General features: G+C 50.8%; 1 protein-coding gene across 1 annotated transcript in view; it reads left to right on the top strand.

Annotated features, from left to right (window-relative positions):
• Window positions 1-18,446, top strand: part of CPAMD8 (C3 and PZP like alpha-2-macroglobulin domain containing 8) — a 96,813-nt gene that overhangs the window by 45,330 nt on the left and 33,037 nt on the right. The window contains exons 20-23 of the mRNA XM_082651268.1: window positions 5,374-5,605; window positions 10,536-10,689; window positions 11,106-11,236; window positions 15,964-16,015. Of these exons, the coding sequence (XP_082507394.1) occupies window positions 5,374-5,605; window positions 10,536-10,689; window positions 11,106-11,236; window positions 15,964-16,015 (569 nt within the window). The remainder of the gene's footprint in view (window positions 1-5,373; window positions 5,606-10,535; window positions 10,690-11,105; window positions 11,237-15,963; window positions 16,016-18,446) is intronic.

Here is an 18,446-nt window from a genome sequence, read left to right as displayed (position 1 = left end):
CTATTGAGAATGATGTTTGCTGTGGGTTTGTCATATATGGCCTTTATTATGTTGAGGTAAGTTCCCTCTATGCCCACTTTCTGGAGAGTTTTTATCATAAATGGGTGTTGAATTTTGTCAAAAGCTTTTTCTGCATCTATTGAGATGATCATATGGTTTTTATTCTTCAGTCTGTTAATATGGTGTATCACATTGATTGATTTGCGTATATTGAGGAATCCTTGCATCCTTGGGATAAATCCCACTTGGTCATGGTGTATGATCCTTTTAATGTGTTGTTGGATTCTGTTTGCTAGTATTTTGTTGAGGATTTTTGCATCTATATTCATCAGTGATATTGGTCTGTAATTTTCTTTTTTTGTAGTCTCTTTGTCTGGTTTTGGTATCAGGGTGATGGTGGCCTCATAGAATGAGTTTGGAAGTGTTCCTTCCTCTGCAATATTTTGGAAGAGTTTGAGAAGAATGGGTGTTAGCTCTTCTCTAAATGTTTGATAGAATTCACCTGTGAAGCCATCTGGTCCTGGGCTTTTGTTTGTTGGAATATTTTTAATCCCAGTTTCAATTTCATTATGTGTGATTGGTCTGGTCGTATTTTCTATTTCTTCCTGGTTCAATCTTGGAAGCTTATACCTTTCTAAGAATTTGTCCATTTTTTCCAGGTTGTCCATTTTATTGGCATAGAGTTGCTTGTAGTAGTCTCTTAGGATGCTTTGTATTTCTGTGGTGTCCATTGTAACTTCTCCTTTTTCATTTCTAATATTATTGATTTGAGTCCTCTCCCTGTTTATCTTGATGAGTCTGGCTAAAGGTTTATCAATCTTGTTTATCTTCTCAAAGAACCAACTTTTAGTTTTATTGATCTTTGCTATTGTTTTCTTTGTTTCTATTTCATTTATTTCTGCTCTGATCTTTATGATTTCTTTCCTTCTACTGACTTTGGGGTTTTGTTTGTTGTTCTTCCTCTAGTTCCTTTAGGTGTAAGTTTAGCCTGTTTATTTGAGATTTTTTGTTTTTTCTTGAGGTAGGATTGTATTGCTATAAACTTCCCACTTAGAACTGCTTTTGCTGCATCCCATAGGTTTTGGATCATCGTGTTTTCATTGTCATTTGTCTCTAGGTATTTTTTGATTTCCTCTTTGATTTCTTCAGTGATCTCTTGGGTATTTAGTAACGTATTGTTTAGCCTCCATGTGTTTGTGGTTTTTTACATTTTTTCCCTGTAATTGATTTCTAATCTCATAGTGTTGTGGTCAGAAATGATGCTTGATATGATTTCAATTTTCTTAACTTTACCAAGGCTTGATTTGTGACCCAAGATGTGATCTGTCCTGGAGAATGTTCCGTGTGCACTTGAGAAGAAAATGTAATCTTCTGTATTTGGGTGGAATGTCCTATAAATATCAATTAAATCTATCTGGTCTACTGTGTCATTTAAAGCTTGTGTTTCCTTATTAATTTTCTGTCTGGATGATCTGTCCATTGGTGTAAGTGCGGTGTTAAACTCCCCCACTATTATTGGGTTACTGTCGATTTCCTCTTTTATAGCTCTTAGCATTTGCCTTATGTATTGAGGTGCTCCTATATATTTATAATTGTTATATCTTCTTCTTGGATTGATCCCTTGATCATTATGTAGTGCCCTTCCTTGTCTCTTGTTACATTCTTTTTTTTTTTTTTTTTTTTTGCGGTACGTGGGCCTCTCACTGTTGTGGCCTCTCCCGTTGCGGAGCACAGGCTCCGGACGCGCAGGCTCAGCGGCCATGGCTCACAGGCCCAGCCACTCCGCGGCACGTGGGATCTTCCCGGACCGGGGCACGAACCCGTGTCCCCTGCATCGGCAGGCGGACTCTCAACCACTGCACCACCAGGGAAGCCCCAACATTCTTTATTTTAAAGTCTGTTTTATCTGATATGAGTATTGCTGCTCCAGCTTTCTTTTGATTTCCATTTGTGTGGAATATCTTTTTCCATCCCCTCACTTTCGGTCTGTATGTGTCCCTAGGTCTGAAGTGGGTCTCTTGTAGACAGCATGTGTATGGGTCTTGTTTTTGTATTCATTCAGTGAACCTGTGTCTTGTGGTTGGAGCATTTAATCCATTCACGTTTAAGGTAATTATCGACATGTATGTTCCTATTTCCATTTTCTTAATTGTTATGGGTTTGTTTTTCTAGGTCCTTTTCTTCTCTTGTGTTTCCCACTTAGAGAAGTTCCTTTAGCATTTGTCGTAGAGCTGGTTTGGTGGTGCTGAGTGCTCTTATCTTTTGTTTGTCTGTAAAGCTTTTGATTTCTCTGTCAAACCTGAATGAGATCTTTGCCGGGTAGAGTAGTCTTGGTTGTAGTTTCTTCCCTTTCATCACTTTAAATATATTGTGCCACTCCCTTCTGGCTTGTAGAGTTTCTGCTGAGAAATCAGCTGTTAACCTTATGGAGTTCCCTTGTATGTTATTTGTCATTTTTCCCTTGTTGCTTTTAATAATTTTCCTTTGTCCTTAATTTTTCTCAGTTTGATTACTATGTGTCTCGGCGTGTTTCTCCTTGGGTTTATCCTGCCTGGGACTCTCTGCACTTCCTGGACCTGGGTGGCTATTTCCTTTCCCGTGTTAGGGAAGTTTTTGACTATAATCTCTTCAAATATTTTCTCGGGTCCTTTGTCTGTCTCTTCTCCTTCTGGGACCCCTATAATGTGAATGTTGTCCCAGAGGTGTCTTAGGCTGTCTTCATTTCTTTTCATTCTTTTTTCTTTAGTCTGTTCCACAGCAGTGAATTCCACCATTCTGTCTTCCAGGTCACTTATCCGTTCTTCTGCCTCAGTTATTCTGCTATTGATTCCTTCTAGGGTAGTTTTCATTTCAGTTATTGTATTGTTCATCTCTGTTTGTTTGTTCTTTAATTTTTCTAGGTCTTTGTTAAACATTTCTTTCATCTTCTCGATCTTTGCCTCCATTCTTTTTCCGAGGTCCTGGATCATCTTCACTGTCATTGTTCTGAATTCTTTTTCTGGAAGGTTGACTATCTCCACTTCTTTTAGTTGTTTTTCTGGGGTTTTATCTTGTTCCTTCATCTGGGACATAATCCTCTGCCTTTTCATCTTGTCTATCTTTCTGTGATTGTGGTTTTCCTTCCACAGGCTGCAGGATTGTAGTTCTTCTTGTGTCTGCTGTCTGCCCTCTGGTGGTTGAAGCTATCTAAGAGGCTCGTGCAGGCTTCCTGATGGGAGGGACTGGTGATGGGTAGAGCCAGGTGTTGCTCTGGTGGGCAGAGCTCAGTAAAACTTTAATCCACTTGTCTGCTGATGGGTGGGGCTGTGTTCCCTCGCTGTTGGTTGTTTGGCCTGAGGCGACCCAGCACTGGAGCCTACAGGTTCTTTGGTGGGGCTGATGGAGGACCCCGGGAGGGCTCACACCAATGAGTACTTCCCATAACTTCTGCTGCCAGTGTCCTTGTCCCGCGGTGAGCCACAGCCGCCCACCCCCTCCTCTGCAGAAGACCCTTCAACACTAGCGGGTAGGTCTGGTTCAGTCTCCTATGGGGTCACTGCTCCTTCCCCCTGGGTCCTAATGCACACACTTTGTATGTGCCCTTCAAGAGTGGAGTCGCTGTTTCGCCCAGTCCTGTTGAAGTTCTGCAATCAAATCCTGCTAGCCTTCGAAGTCTGATTCTCTGGGAATTCCTGTTGCTGGACCCCAGGTTGGGAAGCCTGATGTGGTGCTCAGGACCTTCACTCCAGTGGGTGGGCTTCTGTGGTATAAGTGTTCTCCAGTTTGTGAGTCGTCCACCCAGCAGTTAGGGGATTTGATTTTATTGTGATTGCAGCCGTCCTACCGTCTCATTGCAGCCTCTCCTTTGTCTTAGGATGTGGGGTATCTTTTTTAGTGAGTTCCAGTGTCTTCCTGTCCATGATTGTTCAGCAGTTAGTTGTGATTCCAGTGCTCTAGCAAGAGGGAGTTCTAAGTACTTTTTAATTTCCTTTGTGATCTCTTCTTTGATCCTTTGCTGTTTAAGAATGTGTTAATTTCCACACATTTGTAAATTTTCCAGCTTTCCTTCTCTTGTTGATTTCTAACTTCATTCATCTTATTGTGGTCAGAGAAGGGACTTTGTATGCTCGCTCTCTTTTTAAGCCCACTGAGGCTTAGTTTGTAGCTTAACGTATGGGTCTGTCCTGGAAAATACCCCAAGTGCACTTCAGAAGAATGTGTGTTCCATTGTCGTTGTTGGGTAGAGTGTTCTGTGTATGTCTCCCCCTGTTCTGTTCCCCACAGAATGGCCCACTGTCAGGTGGATCCGCCAAGACATAGGGGTCATCTCACTTGGAGGGAGCCCTGAACAAGAGGCTCCAGCAGCTTTATGGACCATGGGGTGGGGTTGGGGGTGGACAGGGGAGAGAATTAGGAGTGGGAAAGTACTCCAACTGGGGAGGGATGTCTTCAGTGTTTCCTTCTGACCATAAAGAGGCCTTGGCAGAGGTGTCTGAAGAAAACCTCTGCCCATGGTCCCTTATGCTAAAGAGACCTGGGAATGGAAATTCTGGGCCGGGAATGTAAACATGAAAAGAGCAGGGCCAGCCAGGGGCCCTGAGTCCTTGGCTGCAGCTCCCCTCAGAGACCCCAGTGCACACGCACCCCTCACCTCCCTACCCTACTCCCACCCCGTGAGACCTGCAGGCCTGTGGGCAGGCCTGAAAAATCACACATATGCCCTTAATAGGGAGCTGGACTCCGCAGGAGTGTATGGGACAAGGATGCCAGGCCAGGAAGTGTGGGTGTCCCCCACAGGCAGGCATTCCTTGGCTTGTGGCTGCATCACTCCAGTCTCTGCCTCCATCTTCGCCTGGCCTTCTTCTCTCTGTGTCTGAATTTCCCTCCTCTTCTAAGGACACCTGTCATTGGATTAGGGCCCACTCTACTCCAGTGTGGCTTCATCTTAACTAGTGGCGTCTGCAAAGACCCTATTTCCAAATAATGTCCCATTCACAGGTTACCAGGGGTTAGGGCTTGGACATGTCTTTCTGGGAGACACACAAGCATGCTCTAAGTGACCAGTCCCCTTGATTCAGTGTCTTTCTCCCCTAAACTGGGCAGAGCACACACTGCCAGAGTTTGCCTCTCTGAACCCATGTTGTGAATGGTCCTGTGATCACAGCTGTCGTGAGAGACACTCATGTTTCCGATTAGGGCGAGTCAGGGCCGAGGGATGACTTTCTCCTGTCACACGCTGTGGGGTGCCTTGAATGCTTATTTCCAAGCTGCCGGGGCAGTTGCGGGGGGCGCCACCCTGGGGCCCAAGGCCGTACGGCTGGACTCCTCTGTTCCCGCCTGGCCGCTTGCGGCACGGCCGTGGAGAAGAGCACACGCTTGTCCATCTTTCCGCAGTGATCCATCAGGCGAGGACACACTCAGCGTGCAGGTTCCCGACTCCATCACCAGCTGGGTGGGTGAGGCAGTGGGTCTGTCTGCCGAGAGGGGCCTGGGCATTGCGGAGCCCACTCTGCTGAAGACCTTCAAGCCCTTCTTTGTCGACTTCACCCTGCCCCCCAACGTGGTCCGCGGGGAGCAGGCCAAGATCCCGCTCAGCATCTACAACTACATGGACACCTGCGTCGAGGTACCGAACCCGCCCTCCATACACGGCCTTTCCCATTATGGGGGAGAGGGGTGGCATCCCTAATGGCAGGAAGCAGAGGGAGGTGGGGTCCTCCTGGGGGGAGGGGTTGGAGGGGCACAGCACCTGGGATGTGGGGCAGGCAGGGCGGCATGGGGTCATCCTGGAGGGCCGTGGGGGACAGCATCTGAGATATTAGTGAGGCAGAGGCTGGATGAGTCAGCTTCTCCTTCACCAGCTGTCTACACCCGGGCAGGTTGGGGGTGGGAGTGTGTGCATGGCGGGGTTAGAGGGTGACGGATGTGACGAAGTCGTTGACTCCTGACCCTGCAGGGGTGTGGGAGGGTGAGTATCATATAGAACGGCATGGAGTCAGGTGATCTCGGAGAGACACCAGCAAGCGGTCTTGAAGCAGGGTCTTAGTTCTCTGCCCAGGAATTGGACCTGGGTAGCCTGGATGAAAACCAGGAATCCTAGCCACTAGACCACCAGGGGCCAGAGGCTAGAAGCAAAGTTCCCCTGGCTCTTGCTCTGTTTGAAAAATGAATTTCTCAAAGAGGCAAAACCTGCATAAACAGGTGAAGTTTATGATGAGAGACACAGCACAGCAAGTGGGAGAACACACAGAGAGACTGTTGTTTATTTAAGACAGAAGCAAGGCAGAAGTACACACCCAGAAAGGAAGGGTGTGGGCATCCTCCCTAATGAGAAGGAGCGCAGTAGAGGGGCGGTTAAATCATTTCTACAGGGCAGTTCTTCCCGGCCTTTGTTTACCTTTGGCCAGTCGTCAGCACCTTCTCTTCCCACATCTGACCTGCCCTAGGACCCGCTTCAACATGCTTGCGTATCTTTTTGCCAAGACGGATTCTAGCACAGAGGCTTGTGGGAGGTTTGGCATCACCTATTGTGGGGTGGCACCCCCTCCTTTTTGACCCCCTAGGAGCCTTTCTGCGCATGTGTAGTCAGGGAGGTCTCCTTGGTCTCAGGAGTGGTCATCTTAGCTCTTTACTCCAGCAGAGCTCAGCTCCTGCCATTAACTTTGGCCTTGGAGTGTCTAGGGAAAAAAAGCTCCAGTTTTACTCCACTTGGCAAACACCAGCTGTCCAGCCCAGGGGCCCCTCTGCCTCCTACCTCAAATCCCCCCTGAGAGACGTGAACCCCAAGAAATCTTTACTGGGAGGATAAAGGGCGACAGTCTGTCTTCTGTAGCTTCTTCAGGCTGGCAAGGGGCTGGTAGACCCGACCTAGCTGGGGTCACAGAGCTGTCGCCTTATCTCATCAAGGGGCCGCAGGGTGACTTCTCTTGTTATCTCTGTGTCCAAATTTCCTCTGAGAAGAGTCCCTGTTTTATTGGATTAGGGTCTACCCTGATGACCTCATTGGAACTTGATGACGTCTGCAGAGACCGTAGTTCCAAATGAGGTCACATTTATAGGTACGGGGTGGGGGATGGGGGTAGGATTTCAACATATCTTCCTGGGAGACACAATTCAACCGGTAACAGCTACCCCAAGGAGGTGGGCTTGGGGATTTCAGACCCTCATGAGGAGGAGGGATGGCAGGCAATGTGGAGGGAGCCGCGAGGACCAGGGTCAGGTGGGGGCAGGATAGGGAAGGGGTGTTTGGGGCCTGAGCACCAGTGCGGCTGCAGGAGGGCAGGGGCACCCTCCTCCCCTGCCTTTGTAATCCTTTTGCGTCATCTCAGCCTGGATGTCAGCTGGGGGGTGGCAGGAAGAGAGAGGAGGTGGGATCCCAGAGTTAGGGGCAGCCCTCAGGAGTGGGAGTTGGGAGCCGAGGCTGCAAATGGAGGAGTGAGTGGGGTGCAGGGCCAGGGGTTTGGCTGGGAGCAAGCCTGCTTTCCACAGCTTGGCCTGGAGGTCAGGCTACAGGTCTCAGCCTCACCCCAGCCAGCCGGGGGGAGCCTGCTAACCTTGTCCTGGCCCTGCCCATGTGTGTGCACCCGCCCCCCTCAAGGCTGCCGGCACATTCCCCACCAAGGGCAGAGATGGGAGGGGCAGCCCCAGGCCAAAGACACTGGAAACCAAGAGATCTTATCCACCCCCTGCCCAGATTTCTGGCTTTTCTTGAAAAACAAGGCCTTCTGGCCAGGGAGTGATTGGAATTTGCCACCTGAAGGGCAGCGAGGCTGCTGGGGGTGGAGGTCCTGAGTGGAGGTGGCGGATCCCCCGCGGCACAGCTGTAGTCCCAGCGCATACCTGTCTCAGCATCCCCCAGACGACCCTTTGGACTTCAGCTTGCTGTTTCCATTCACCAGCCCACTTTGTCTCAGTTTCCTTATCTGGGTGTGAGAGATCTACCCTCACCCCCTGCCCCCTCGGCTATGTCTGTGATCATTTCTGAGCCTGGCCCAGAGTGGAGACAGCAGTGTTCCGAGTCTCTGAGTCTCAGCTCAGAGGCTGACCTTGAGCTTCCATGAAATCATTTACTCCCTTTTTCCTTTGCAAATTCTATACCTCTGCCGACTGATTACATCTACCCAAGAATGTGTTGTTCAGAATGCCGTATGCTGGCCCTGAGGCCAGTAAAGGACCCCTCCCATTGCCTTCTGCCTGGCACAGTCCGGGTTTGAGGCTGGTATTTGCATTTGACTCCCCGATGCTTATTTGAGCCACACGTAATGTACTGTCACACAGGAACTTCTGTCTTGGGTCTTTAATGAAAAGAAAATTCCAAGTGAAACAAAAAGGGGTCAGTGCAGTCTGGAATAGAAATGAAACACCCAGAGGCCACCAGAAAGGAATTCCTGTGTGCAAGATGTGAGTGATTCGAATTCATTCACTCAAAAGCTATCGCCCGATACCTGATGCGTGCCAGGCTCTGTGGGAATCTGAAGACCCCAATGCTCAGGACGTGGGGTCTGCCTAAGCTCACCTGGAGCTCTGATGCCACTAACTCGGTGTTCTGGGGCACGCATCTCTGTGCCCAGTGCCGCGTGGATGATTTTAACTGTATCATTAGCAAGTGCCCACGTGGGCTGAGGAAGGAGGGGCTGTGATGGAATCATTCCCGCTTGGGAAGCTCAGAGAAGCATCATCGTATGTTCAAGGTCCCCCAGGGAGTGAGGGGCAGACCTGTGTTAGAATTAGGTGTCGGGAATTGCCCAGCCGTCCAGTGGTTAGGATTCTGCGCTTCCACTGCAGGGGGCAGAGGTTTCATTCCTGGTTGGGGAGCTAAGATCCCGCAAGCCGTGCCACACAGTGCGGCCAGAAAAAAAAAAAAAAGAATTAAGTGTCTACAGGAAGCCAGGGAGGCCCTGAGGAGGGGTGGCTTCTCTGAACGCCGAAGTCTTTGGGCGATGCTTAAGCTGGGCACCAGCCCTGGAAGGGCATTCCTGGAAGAGGGAATAGTATATGCAAGGGACAGGCAGGAGGCAGCTTGGCCTGTCCCAGAAACTGACCGTGACACAATCTGGCTGGGCTTTAGGGTCTGGTTGGAAAAGCAGGAGAGAAGGGGGACGCTTGTGCAGTAATCTGAGTGAGAGCCACTGAGTGAGAACCACGGCAGTGGCCACGCGGTGGCCTGGAGGGGGCCAAGGAGGACATGTGAGGGGCTCAGGGCAGTCAGCTGGGATAAAGGTGCCCCCAAACCCAGAACCTTTATCATTCATGCTTTTTATGTAGTTTATGCCTAGGAGGAATAGGACCCTAGTTTCAGAAAGCCAGAATAAATGTAGGGTGGTCCCTAATCACAGGGTGGCCCCCAAGGGAGGCTCCCTCCTGAACTGCAGGCAGGCCCCCCAGGTGCCCATTTCAGCTCCTAGCAAGCACTGGTGGTTGGCTTGTCAGCGGGAAGAAGGAAGCCCTGCCGGGCAGCAGGTGTGTCCAGGGATCACCACACATCAATTTCAGGAACCGCTCTCCCCGCCCCCCGGCCCCCCACCTCCATGTGCTCTTCCTGAGGTTCCAGGAAAACAGGCACATCCAGACCCCTCAGCCTGGACAACGGGTTCCATCCAGCACCTGGAAAATGTATCTCACCGATGCTTGACGCTTGAATTTCTTCTTTCCTCCCTGGAAGAACTTTCTAGAAGAATGCTGTCTCGAGGGGAATGGGGGAGTCCCCAAAGCACCCTGCACCAACCGTTCTCATTCAGGTTCTACTGGGCCTGCCCTTGGGCAGGATTCAGACTCTGTCACACTTGCCACTGTAAAGCTTCCTTGCACACACCTGCGTGTGTGTGTGACTCAGGCCCGTCGAGCCTCTGAGGCCCAGGGGTCGCTCTTGTCTGTTCAGATCTGTTTCTTGAGCTCCTAGCAGGGCTCCTGAACCCACCAGGTGCTGCATATGTGCTGGTTGGACAAATGCATGGGGAGCAAAGAGCCTGTTGTAGATGGAGGGTTATAAACACACACACGTACACAACATGCACGTGGAGACATGGTGTGTACAAGCACACATGTGTAGAGAGCCATGCTTGCACATGTGTGCAGAGACACTTGCCTTCACTCGCGTGCACTCACACATCGTGTAATGCTACGCCTACACACATAGGTGTGCACACAGAGACGCATGCATGCACAGCACACACATGACACACACGTGTGCACACCAAACTCTATTATGACTCGGTGGACCTCAGTGGTTGGAAAGAGGGTCCGATGAAGTTCCCTGCGGGGCCTGCATGTGGAGTGGCCCCTCTTCCCCATGCTTGGCCAGAGAGACAGCCCTTGAATTGACCTTGGTCCCAAGGGAGAGCTGGACCAGTGAGCGTTCAGGGTGCTGAGGGAAGGAGGGGGCTCCCAGCAGGACAATGGTAAGTAGTTTGTTCTGATCAGAAATGGAAAGAGAGCCTCCCAAAGAGAGCGTGGCTTTGGGGGAAAGGCTGCCAGGGTGGACGGAGTGCAGTGGGCAGTGGGGTGTGCTGGGAGGGCACACGGATTCCGGGCACCATGGTTCTTGCCACACTCTCCAGGTCTACGTGAAGATCTCAGTTCCCAAGGGCATCCAATTTGTCGGACATCCTGGCAAACGCCATCTGACCAAGAAGACGTGTGTGGTCCCCGGGGAGATGGAACCCTCCTGGGTGGTTCTGTCCTTTGGCGACCTGGGCCTCAGCAACATCACAGGTGAGGGTCATGTGCTTCTTTGGGCAACTCCACTCTCCAGGCCGCCAAGGGGTTCAGGTGCAGAGTCCAGGCACGGGTGAAGGGTCAGCGGGGCAGAAGGTGAGATCAAGGGGCAAGACAGCTGCTGGGGATGCAGGCCAGAGGGAATGATCAGGAGGTAGGGGGCCTCATCTGGGGGAAGCCAGTCTCTTAAGATGCCAAACCGAGGTAGCACACACATGCACGCACACTTGCACACATGCGTACATATGCCTGCATACACATCCAGCCTACACCGTGCACACACGCGCATATGCACATACACACACGTATGTGTGCATGCACACCTGGGAAGCCTGGGACAAGGGTGGGGTATAGAACAGCGCCGGATAGGGACCTGTTCTGAGAGCCAGCACCGAGTACTCAAATCTCCGCAGCCAAAGCCCTGGCTTACAGAGAAACGAGCTGCTGCCGGGATGGGAAGTCGATCAGAACCCCGGAGGAGAATTACGCTGACAGGAGGGTCCCCATTGGGAGGGATCACATCCGGCGCGGTGTGATGGTTGAGGTAAGCCTATGTCCTCACTCGAGGCACTTGGCCTGATTACCTCAACAGTGAGGTTGGGGCCGGAGAGTGTGGTCCCTTCCCAAGCCAGGGCCAGGGCAGCCCCCATGAGTCCTGCTTTGGGGCTTGGGGCAGGTGACGGGGCTGCCTTGCTGGAGGACTGCGGCATCCATCTCCTCTCCAAGGAGCAGAGCAGGCTTTGGTGAAGTGATTTGGGACTCACACGGGCTGCAGGGAAGTGTCCTCCTGACCCCCGGCTTGATCACCCTGGAGGGTGGTGTGCCTCTGTCTCCTGGCTGTCCGTTTGTCAACAGGCAATTGTAGGGACTGTGACCCATCATTCAGAGGGTTGTCCTTGGAATGGCGGTGTGGGAAGGACACGGAGCCTCCAGCAGGGGCGCCCAGACCACCGCGCCCACCCCCACCCCCCTGCCCTCCACCCCCACCTCCGCCCCCCGACCCATCCCCGAGCTGTGAATCTGGGATCTGCCACTTACGCATGGGGCTCAGCGAGTGTCTTGTTATTCCGACTCTGCTCTGTAAGACTGGGATGCTCACGCTCACCCCATAGCATGGGGAAGGTTGGAGAATGCACACGGCGCTTCACAGTGCTGGGCTTGTAGCAGCAGCAATGCCCCATCTTTTTTGGGCTGCTCAGATGTATCAGAGCCCAGAGCCGTGGAGAGACTCCTGTTTAGTGCTGCATGGAGAGCACACAGCAGCCCCACTGAATCTCCTCACAGTGGCCCCGAGTCTCTGCCCCTTCCCAGTAGCCCAGCTGCAAACAGCTGCCCTCCCTCCCGGCTGCAGTCCTGGCGGAGCTGAGCACAAATGGTTCCCATCAGCGCCTGGAGTCACACACGCGCTGGGCGGAACTCCTGGAGGTGGATGGGTTACTGCTGCCGCTTTGTTGACACGACGTGATGGAGTCCTCCGAGTGTGTCGTCAGATGAGGCACGCGATCTCTGTGAGCCAGCAGGATAGGATGGCCTCAACAGGAAATGCAGAGACCCCTGGTGACCCTTTGCACAGCCTGAGCACGCTCCCTGGACCACAGCCTTGCCCTACCTCAGTCCAAGGAGGCAGCGAGTCCCCCAGTGCAGCCAGCCTGATCTGGAGGCCTGGAGCTCTTGTCTTCTTCCTCTGCAGGAGGAATTTCTAGATGCACAGAGAAGGATTCTCTTATCCTCAAGCCTTTCCTCCCTTTCATGCTGTTCAGCAGTGTCCTATGTCTGCAGCATCCACTGGTCCAGCTCTGTACAGACAGCACTGGAGGACAGGAGGTATGAGTTAGGCATCGGAAGACTTGAAATGTCAATGCAAAAAAATGAAGCATGAATTAGAAAAATGGATTTATGAAATAGGAGGCACTGGGTGCACGGCTTCTCCCATCTCATCCCACCACAGAGCTCTGAGCGCATGGGTCGCTCGCTCCATCAGTTATACGATGGACCCTCCCAAGACACCACGTGCCACCTGCCGGGCAGGAGTCTGAATACAACAGAAAGGCCATTCCTGAGAGACACGTGGTGGGGAAGCAGGTGATGGCCGAGCTGTTGTGGGTGTGTATCAGGAGGAGGGGCGGCGAACGCCATCCCTCCTGGATCCCCAGCTGGCCCAGGGGATTGTGACCTTTTGCATTTCTGCTGGAAGGCTGAGAGCCTTCCATCACCCCACCGTGTCTCAGTGGAGTTCACAGGATCAAAGAGGAGGCCGACATAATTCAGACCCATGAGGGGAGCCTGGCGGGCATCACGCGAGTGAGCGGAAGTCTGCCTTCTTGGCTTGGGGTGGGCTCTGGAGTGAGAGCCCTGGATTCAAACGTGAAACTGCTGGACGGTTAAATGAGAGTGTGTGGAAGACATCTCTTGATGCCTGGCCTGAGTGCTAAAGAAAAGTGGTCATCCAGGCACTTATAATGGTCAACTGGGGGAACCTGGACATAAACCAGGGACGCTCTTTCCGTTTTAGGATATGTCCATCAGCTGATGAATGGATAAATGTGGTGCGAGGGGATCCAGTTACCCAATACCAAGGACTATTACTCAGTCATAAAAAGGAATGACGCGCTGATTCATGCTACAGTGTAGATAAACCTTGAGAATGTTACGCTGAGTGAAAGAAGCCAGACGCACAAGGCCACGTAGAGTATGATCCTGTTTATGTGAAATGTCCGGAATAGATCAATCCATAGAACAGAGAAGAGTGAAGCCCCGATCTGTGCTACAAGGTTGTAGAAAAGTCTTGCCAGAGGTAATGATGACATCAGGCAGTGACCATGTTTTGGAACCTGGTCAGGAGCTGCCTTGAGCACAGAGGCGAAGGAGATTGGAACCCAGGATCAGCTAAAAGCCAGGGCAGCGTGGAGGAGAGAGGCTGGCACCAGGGTCCCCTCTGAGTTGAGCCAGAGAAGAAGACAGGGTGGCGTGGCCACGAGCGGCCCCACTGGCTGCTCCAGAGGCTATGCTGGGGGTGGGGGTGTGTCCAGGAGGCCCTGGATGGTCAGCCGGAGCCAGAGAAATGCTCAGCAGCAGCAGAAGGGCTCAGATTCTGTCTCTGGGTTTGCTTGTTCTGGACATTTCAGATAAATGGAACCATACACTCTGTGGCCTTTCCTGTCTGGCTTCTTTCACTCAGCATGATGTTTTTGAGGTCCATTTACATTGTAGCACGTGTCAGTGCTTCATCCCTTTTCACAGTTGTATAATGTTCCGTTGTATGCATGGGCCACATTTTGTTTATCCATTCATCCATTGATAGACACCTGAGTCAGGAATCATTTTTATGATTGTATAGCTATCATGGGCTTACAATGGCCAGGCCCTGTCCAGTGACTCAGCCCCTTTTCCAACAAGGGGCTGAGCTGATAGACCGGTGAGGGGGTTGCTGAAGTCCAAGCAAAATCTCGGGGGCTCACCCTGGAGCCTGTGGCTGAGCAGATGGCCTGTGGGCTCCACGTCACGCCTTCTGGGCGTGAGATGACAATCCGGCTGCTGGACAGCTCAGCATCAACCACGGGTTTTGCTAAAGGTTTGCTAGCGAGGTGTGCAGTGTGGGTGTCAGGTTGTGGCTTGCGTGGGTGAGGCAGGACCCCGGTGCAGGCCCCTGGGCATGGCCCCGGGATGATAGCAGGAAGTGGACATGATCCAGACAGGTGCTTCCCGGACTCATCAGTACAGACCCAGGATGGATGACGCCCATCTTTGCCAGCTTCAACAGAGGACTGGGGGCGGGGGTGGGGGGGAAGAGGGGGATGAGAAACGCTAACAAGAGCTGACTGTTGAGTAGCACTGAAAAGATGCCAGGCTCTGTCTGAAATACACCTAACCCTCACGTCGCGGTGAGGTCGGCGCCTTCATCACCCCCATCTTAGAGATGACAAATAGAGGTCCAGAGAGGTTAAGTGAGTGGCCCTCGGTCACCCAGCAAGGAGTGGGTGTATTAGTCAGGGTGCTGCGGATAAACAGAGCCAATAGGACATTTACGTTTCTCTAGGAAGAGATTTATTATTAGCAATTGGCTTACACGATCATGGAGGCTGAGAAGTCCCCGTGGAGGCTGAGAAGTCTGCCATCTGTGAGTCTGAAGGTCAGAAGCATCGAGGGCAGAGAAGATTGATGCCCCAACTCAAGCAGTCTGGCAGAGAGAGAATTCATCCTTCCTCTGCCTGTTGTTGTATTTGGGCCCTCAATGGAGTGTTTGGGGGCCACCACGTTGGGGAGGGCCATCTACATCACTGCCCACCAATTCAAATGCTGACTCCTTTAAGACAAGTCCTCACAGGTATGCCCAGAAGTAACATTTGGCCAGATGTTTAGGCATGCCCTGGCTTACACAAGTTGGCAGATAAAATGATCCTCACAGTAGGGGGAGCTGGGACCCCAGGAGGCTGCCTGGCTGCAGTGGCCAAGCATTAACCGTCTGAGGTCTGACCTCAGGTGGCCCCAGCTCACCGATTTGCTGATGGCGCTAAAAGAGATCTGGAAAAGCGAGAGCCCCACAGGGGCCGTTCCGGTCAGACGAAAGCCCACAAGGTGTATCGGGTTAAATTCCCAGTGCTCCCTTTTAAGAGAACAAGCCAGGACTTCCCTGGCAGTACAGTGGTTAAGACTCCACGCTTCCGCTGCAGGGGGCACAGGTTCGATCCCTGGTCAGGGGAAGTTCCTCATGCCGCGCGGTGTGGCCAAAAATAGATAAATTTTAAAAATAAATAAGAGAACAAGCCAGCTGCCTTCTATTATTTGGGGGACGTTGTGGAAGGGGTGGAAGCAGGAGCATGATGGACAGGAGACAAGGGATGCATAGGACAGTGGGACAGAGACCCCGTCCTTGACAGACCTGTGTGCCCCCTTCTCAGTGCTCTTGGACATTGGATGGGGCCTCAGATCCTGGCAGCCTTCGAGTCATAGTGTTCTCTGCCCACAGGGAGCAGCTGGGCTTGGAGCTGGGCCAAAGGGGTGGCTGGGAGGGTAGGATGGGGGTGTGAGAAGCATGATAAGTCTAGGAGCGGTTGGTGAGTTTGTTTGACTAGAGCCCAGAGAAGGGGAAGTGAGCCTCAGTTTCCCTATCTGGGCATGGGAGGTAGGTGACCTGGTCCATCTCTGTGCACCTGTGGTCGTGGTATCACCCTGCGGGATCCACACTCAGAGCTGCTGCCATGGGAGGGCGGCTTCGCCCTTGCACTGGCTGCCGTCCCCCATTTCTCAGTTCTCCCCGTTTCTCTGTTTCAGCCTGAAGGAGCCCCCCGGTCATACACCTACAGCGCTTTCTTCTGTCCCAATGGTGAGTTCCCGTGCCCACCCTGCCAAGGACTTTGGCCCTTACCCCTGCACTTTGGCAGCTTTTCTGCTGCTGAGTGGACACCCACCATCCCTGGGAGCTGGGGACGTAGCAGCAAAGCACTGATATGTCCCAGTTGGGGGCACCTGTAAGCCAGAGTGAGGACTGGGCATCTGCCACGCAGGAAGTGAGCACATACGATGGTAGACTGCAGGCACCAATGAGAAGAGACTGCCGTCAGGGGTAGGGCTGTCCTTGGGCCCTGGGCTCCTCACCCAGGGTCTGGGGAAAGGAGGTCTTAGAGTCACATCATGGGAAAGCTGTGGGAATGAGGGTGACCCAGAACCCAGGGATAGCAAAGGAGGATGCGGGAAATTAAGGTGGGTTCCAGAAAGTGTGAGATCTGGGGTCCATCTTGATCCCCTGAAATTGACATTATACCTGCCCATGACCTGTGAACAGGAAATGGGCACAGAGTGCCCAGTGGGTGGAGTGGCCAAAGGCCTGTCCACACCTCTGCCTTGTGGGGTCAGGGCAGTGCTGGGAGGAACATGAGTCTGAGCTGCCTATGGGAGGGTCTGCCCCTTCCCCATCCAGTCCCTCCCCAAAGAGCCCTCCAGCTTGGAGGTTGGGCTGGGCCTGGCACTGGGCACTCACCTGGCAGGTTTTGCCAAGAGGCACAGCAGAGGATCTGAAGTGGAGTCCCCTGGTGATGCCTACCTTCTAGGTGTACCACCTCCTTGTTCCCAAAGCATTCAGCACAACAGGTCCCCTGACCCACAGCACACTCTGGACACAGGCTTCCTTTAACATCCCCCCCTCCCTTTTTTCAGTAAATAGCAATACATAACATATGTGCTCAAATGAGTTTTGACAATGGTGCACAAGCAATTCAATGGAGGATGGAGAACCTTCTCAACAAATGATGCTAGAGCAATTGGACATCCATTGGCAAAAACATGAAATTCGACTGAAAGATCATACCTTATATAAGAATGAACTCAAAACGGAGCACGAACTTACATGTAAAACTGTACAACTTCTAGAAAAAAAAACATGGGAGGAATCTTTGGGATCTAGGGCTAGGTAAAGAATTCTTAGACATATTACCAAAAGAATGAATGACAAAAGGAAACATTGATAAATGGACCTCATCAAAATGAAAAACGTTTGCTCTGTGAAAGATGCTGTTAATGCGGGGAAATTCAAGTTACTGACTGGAAGAAAATATTTCCAAACCCAGAACTGACAAAGGACTAGGATCTAGAATATATAAAGAGCTCTCAAAATTTAACAGTAAATAAAACAAACAATCCAATTAGAAAATGGGCAAAAGAAATAAACAGTTCACCGAAGAAGATGTACAGATGGCAAATAAACACATGAAAAGGTGCTCAACGTTGTTAACCATTACAGAAATGCACATTGAAATGCAGTGAGTTATCAGTACACACCTACCAGAATGACTAAATAAAAAGTAGAGATAGCACCAAAAGATGGCCAGGATGTGGAGACACTGGATCTCTCACACATTGTAAAGTGGTACAGTCACTGCTGGTGGTTTCTTAAAACAGTTTGATGGTTTCTTAAAAGACAGCATGCCATCAGCATACCCACCAGTAACTACACTCTTAGGCATTTATCCCAGAGAAATGAAGACTTATGTTCACACAAAAACCTGTATACAACTGTTCATATCAGCTTTATCTGCAATAGCCTCAAACTGAAAACAGTCTAGATGTCCTTCAGTGGGTGAATGGTTAAAAAGTTGTGGTCCATCCATATCTTAGAATACTATCCAGAGTAAAAAGGAAGAAACTATTGATAACATGCAGCAACTAGGATGAAGTGGATTGAGTAAAAAAAAAATCGTAAAAGGGTACATAAAAGATTCTGTTTATATGACATTTTCGAAATGACAAAATTTTAGAGATGGTTGTTAGGGCAAGGAGAAAGGGTGTGGGACTGATGATAAAATGGCAACATTTATTTTTCTCCCATAAAATAAAATTGGAGAAATCTGAATGAGGATTGTAACAGTGCCAATATCCCGTTAGTGATACTATACTAGAATTTTGTGAGATGTTACCATTGGGGAAACTGGGTCAAGAGTACACAGATTTCTCTGTGTTATTTCTTAGAGTCACATATAAATCTATAATTATCCCAGTAAAATTTAAATTAAAAACGTTTTAAAAAGCAATGCATGTGTACAAATACCATATGATTCCACTTATATGAGCTCCCTAGAGTAGTCAAAACTATAGGGTCAGAAAGTAGAGTGGTGGTTGCCAGGGGCTGGGGGGAGGGGAAAATGGGGGTTTATTGTTTAATGAGTATAGAGCTTCAGTTTTACAAGATGAAAAGAGTTCTTGAGGTGGGTGGTGGTGGTGTTTGCACAATGTGAATGTATTTAATGCCACTGAACTGTACA

The sequence above is a fragment of the Grampus griseus genome (assembly GCF_964374135.1).
Source record: "Grampus griseus genome assembly, chromosome: 3".
NCBI lineage: Eukaryota > Metazoa > Chordata > Mammalia > Artiodactyla > Delphinidae > Grampus > Grampus griseus.
Note: the sequence above shows the minus strand (reverse complement) of the source record. Positions and strands in the feature narration are given on the sequence as shown.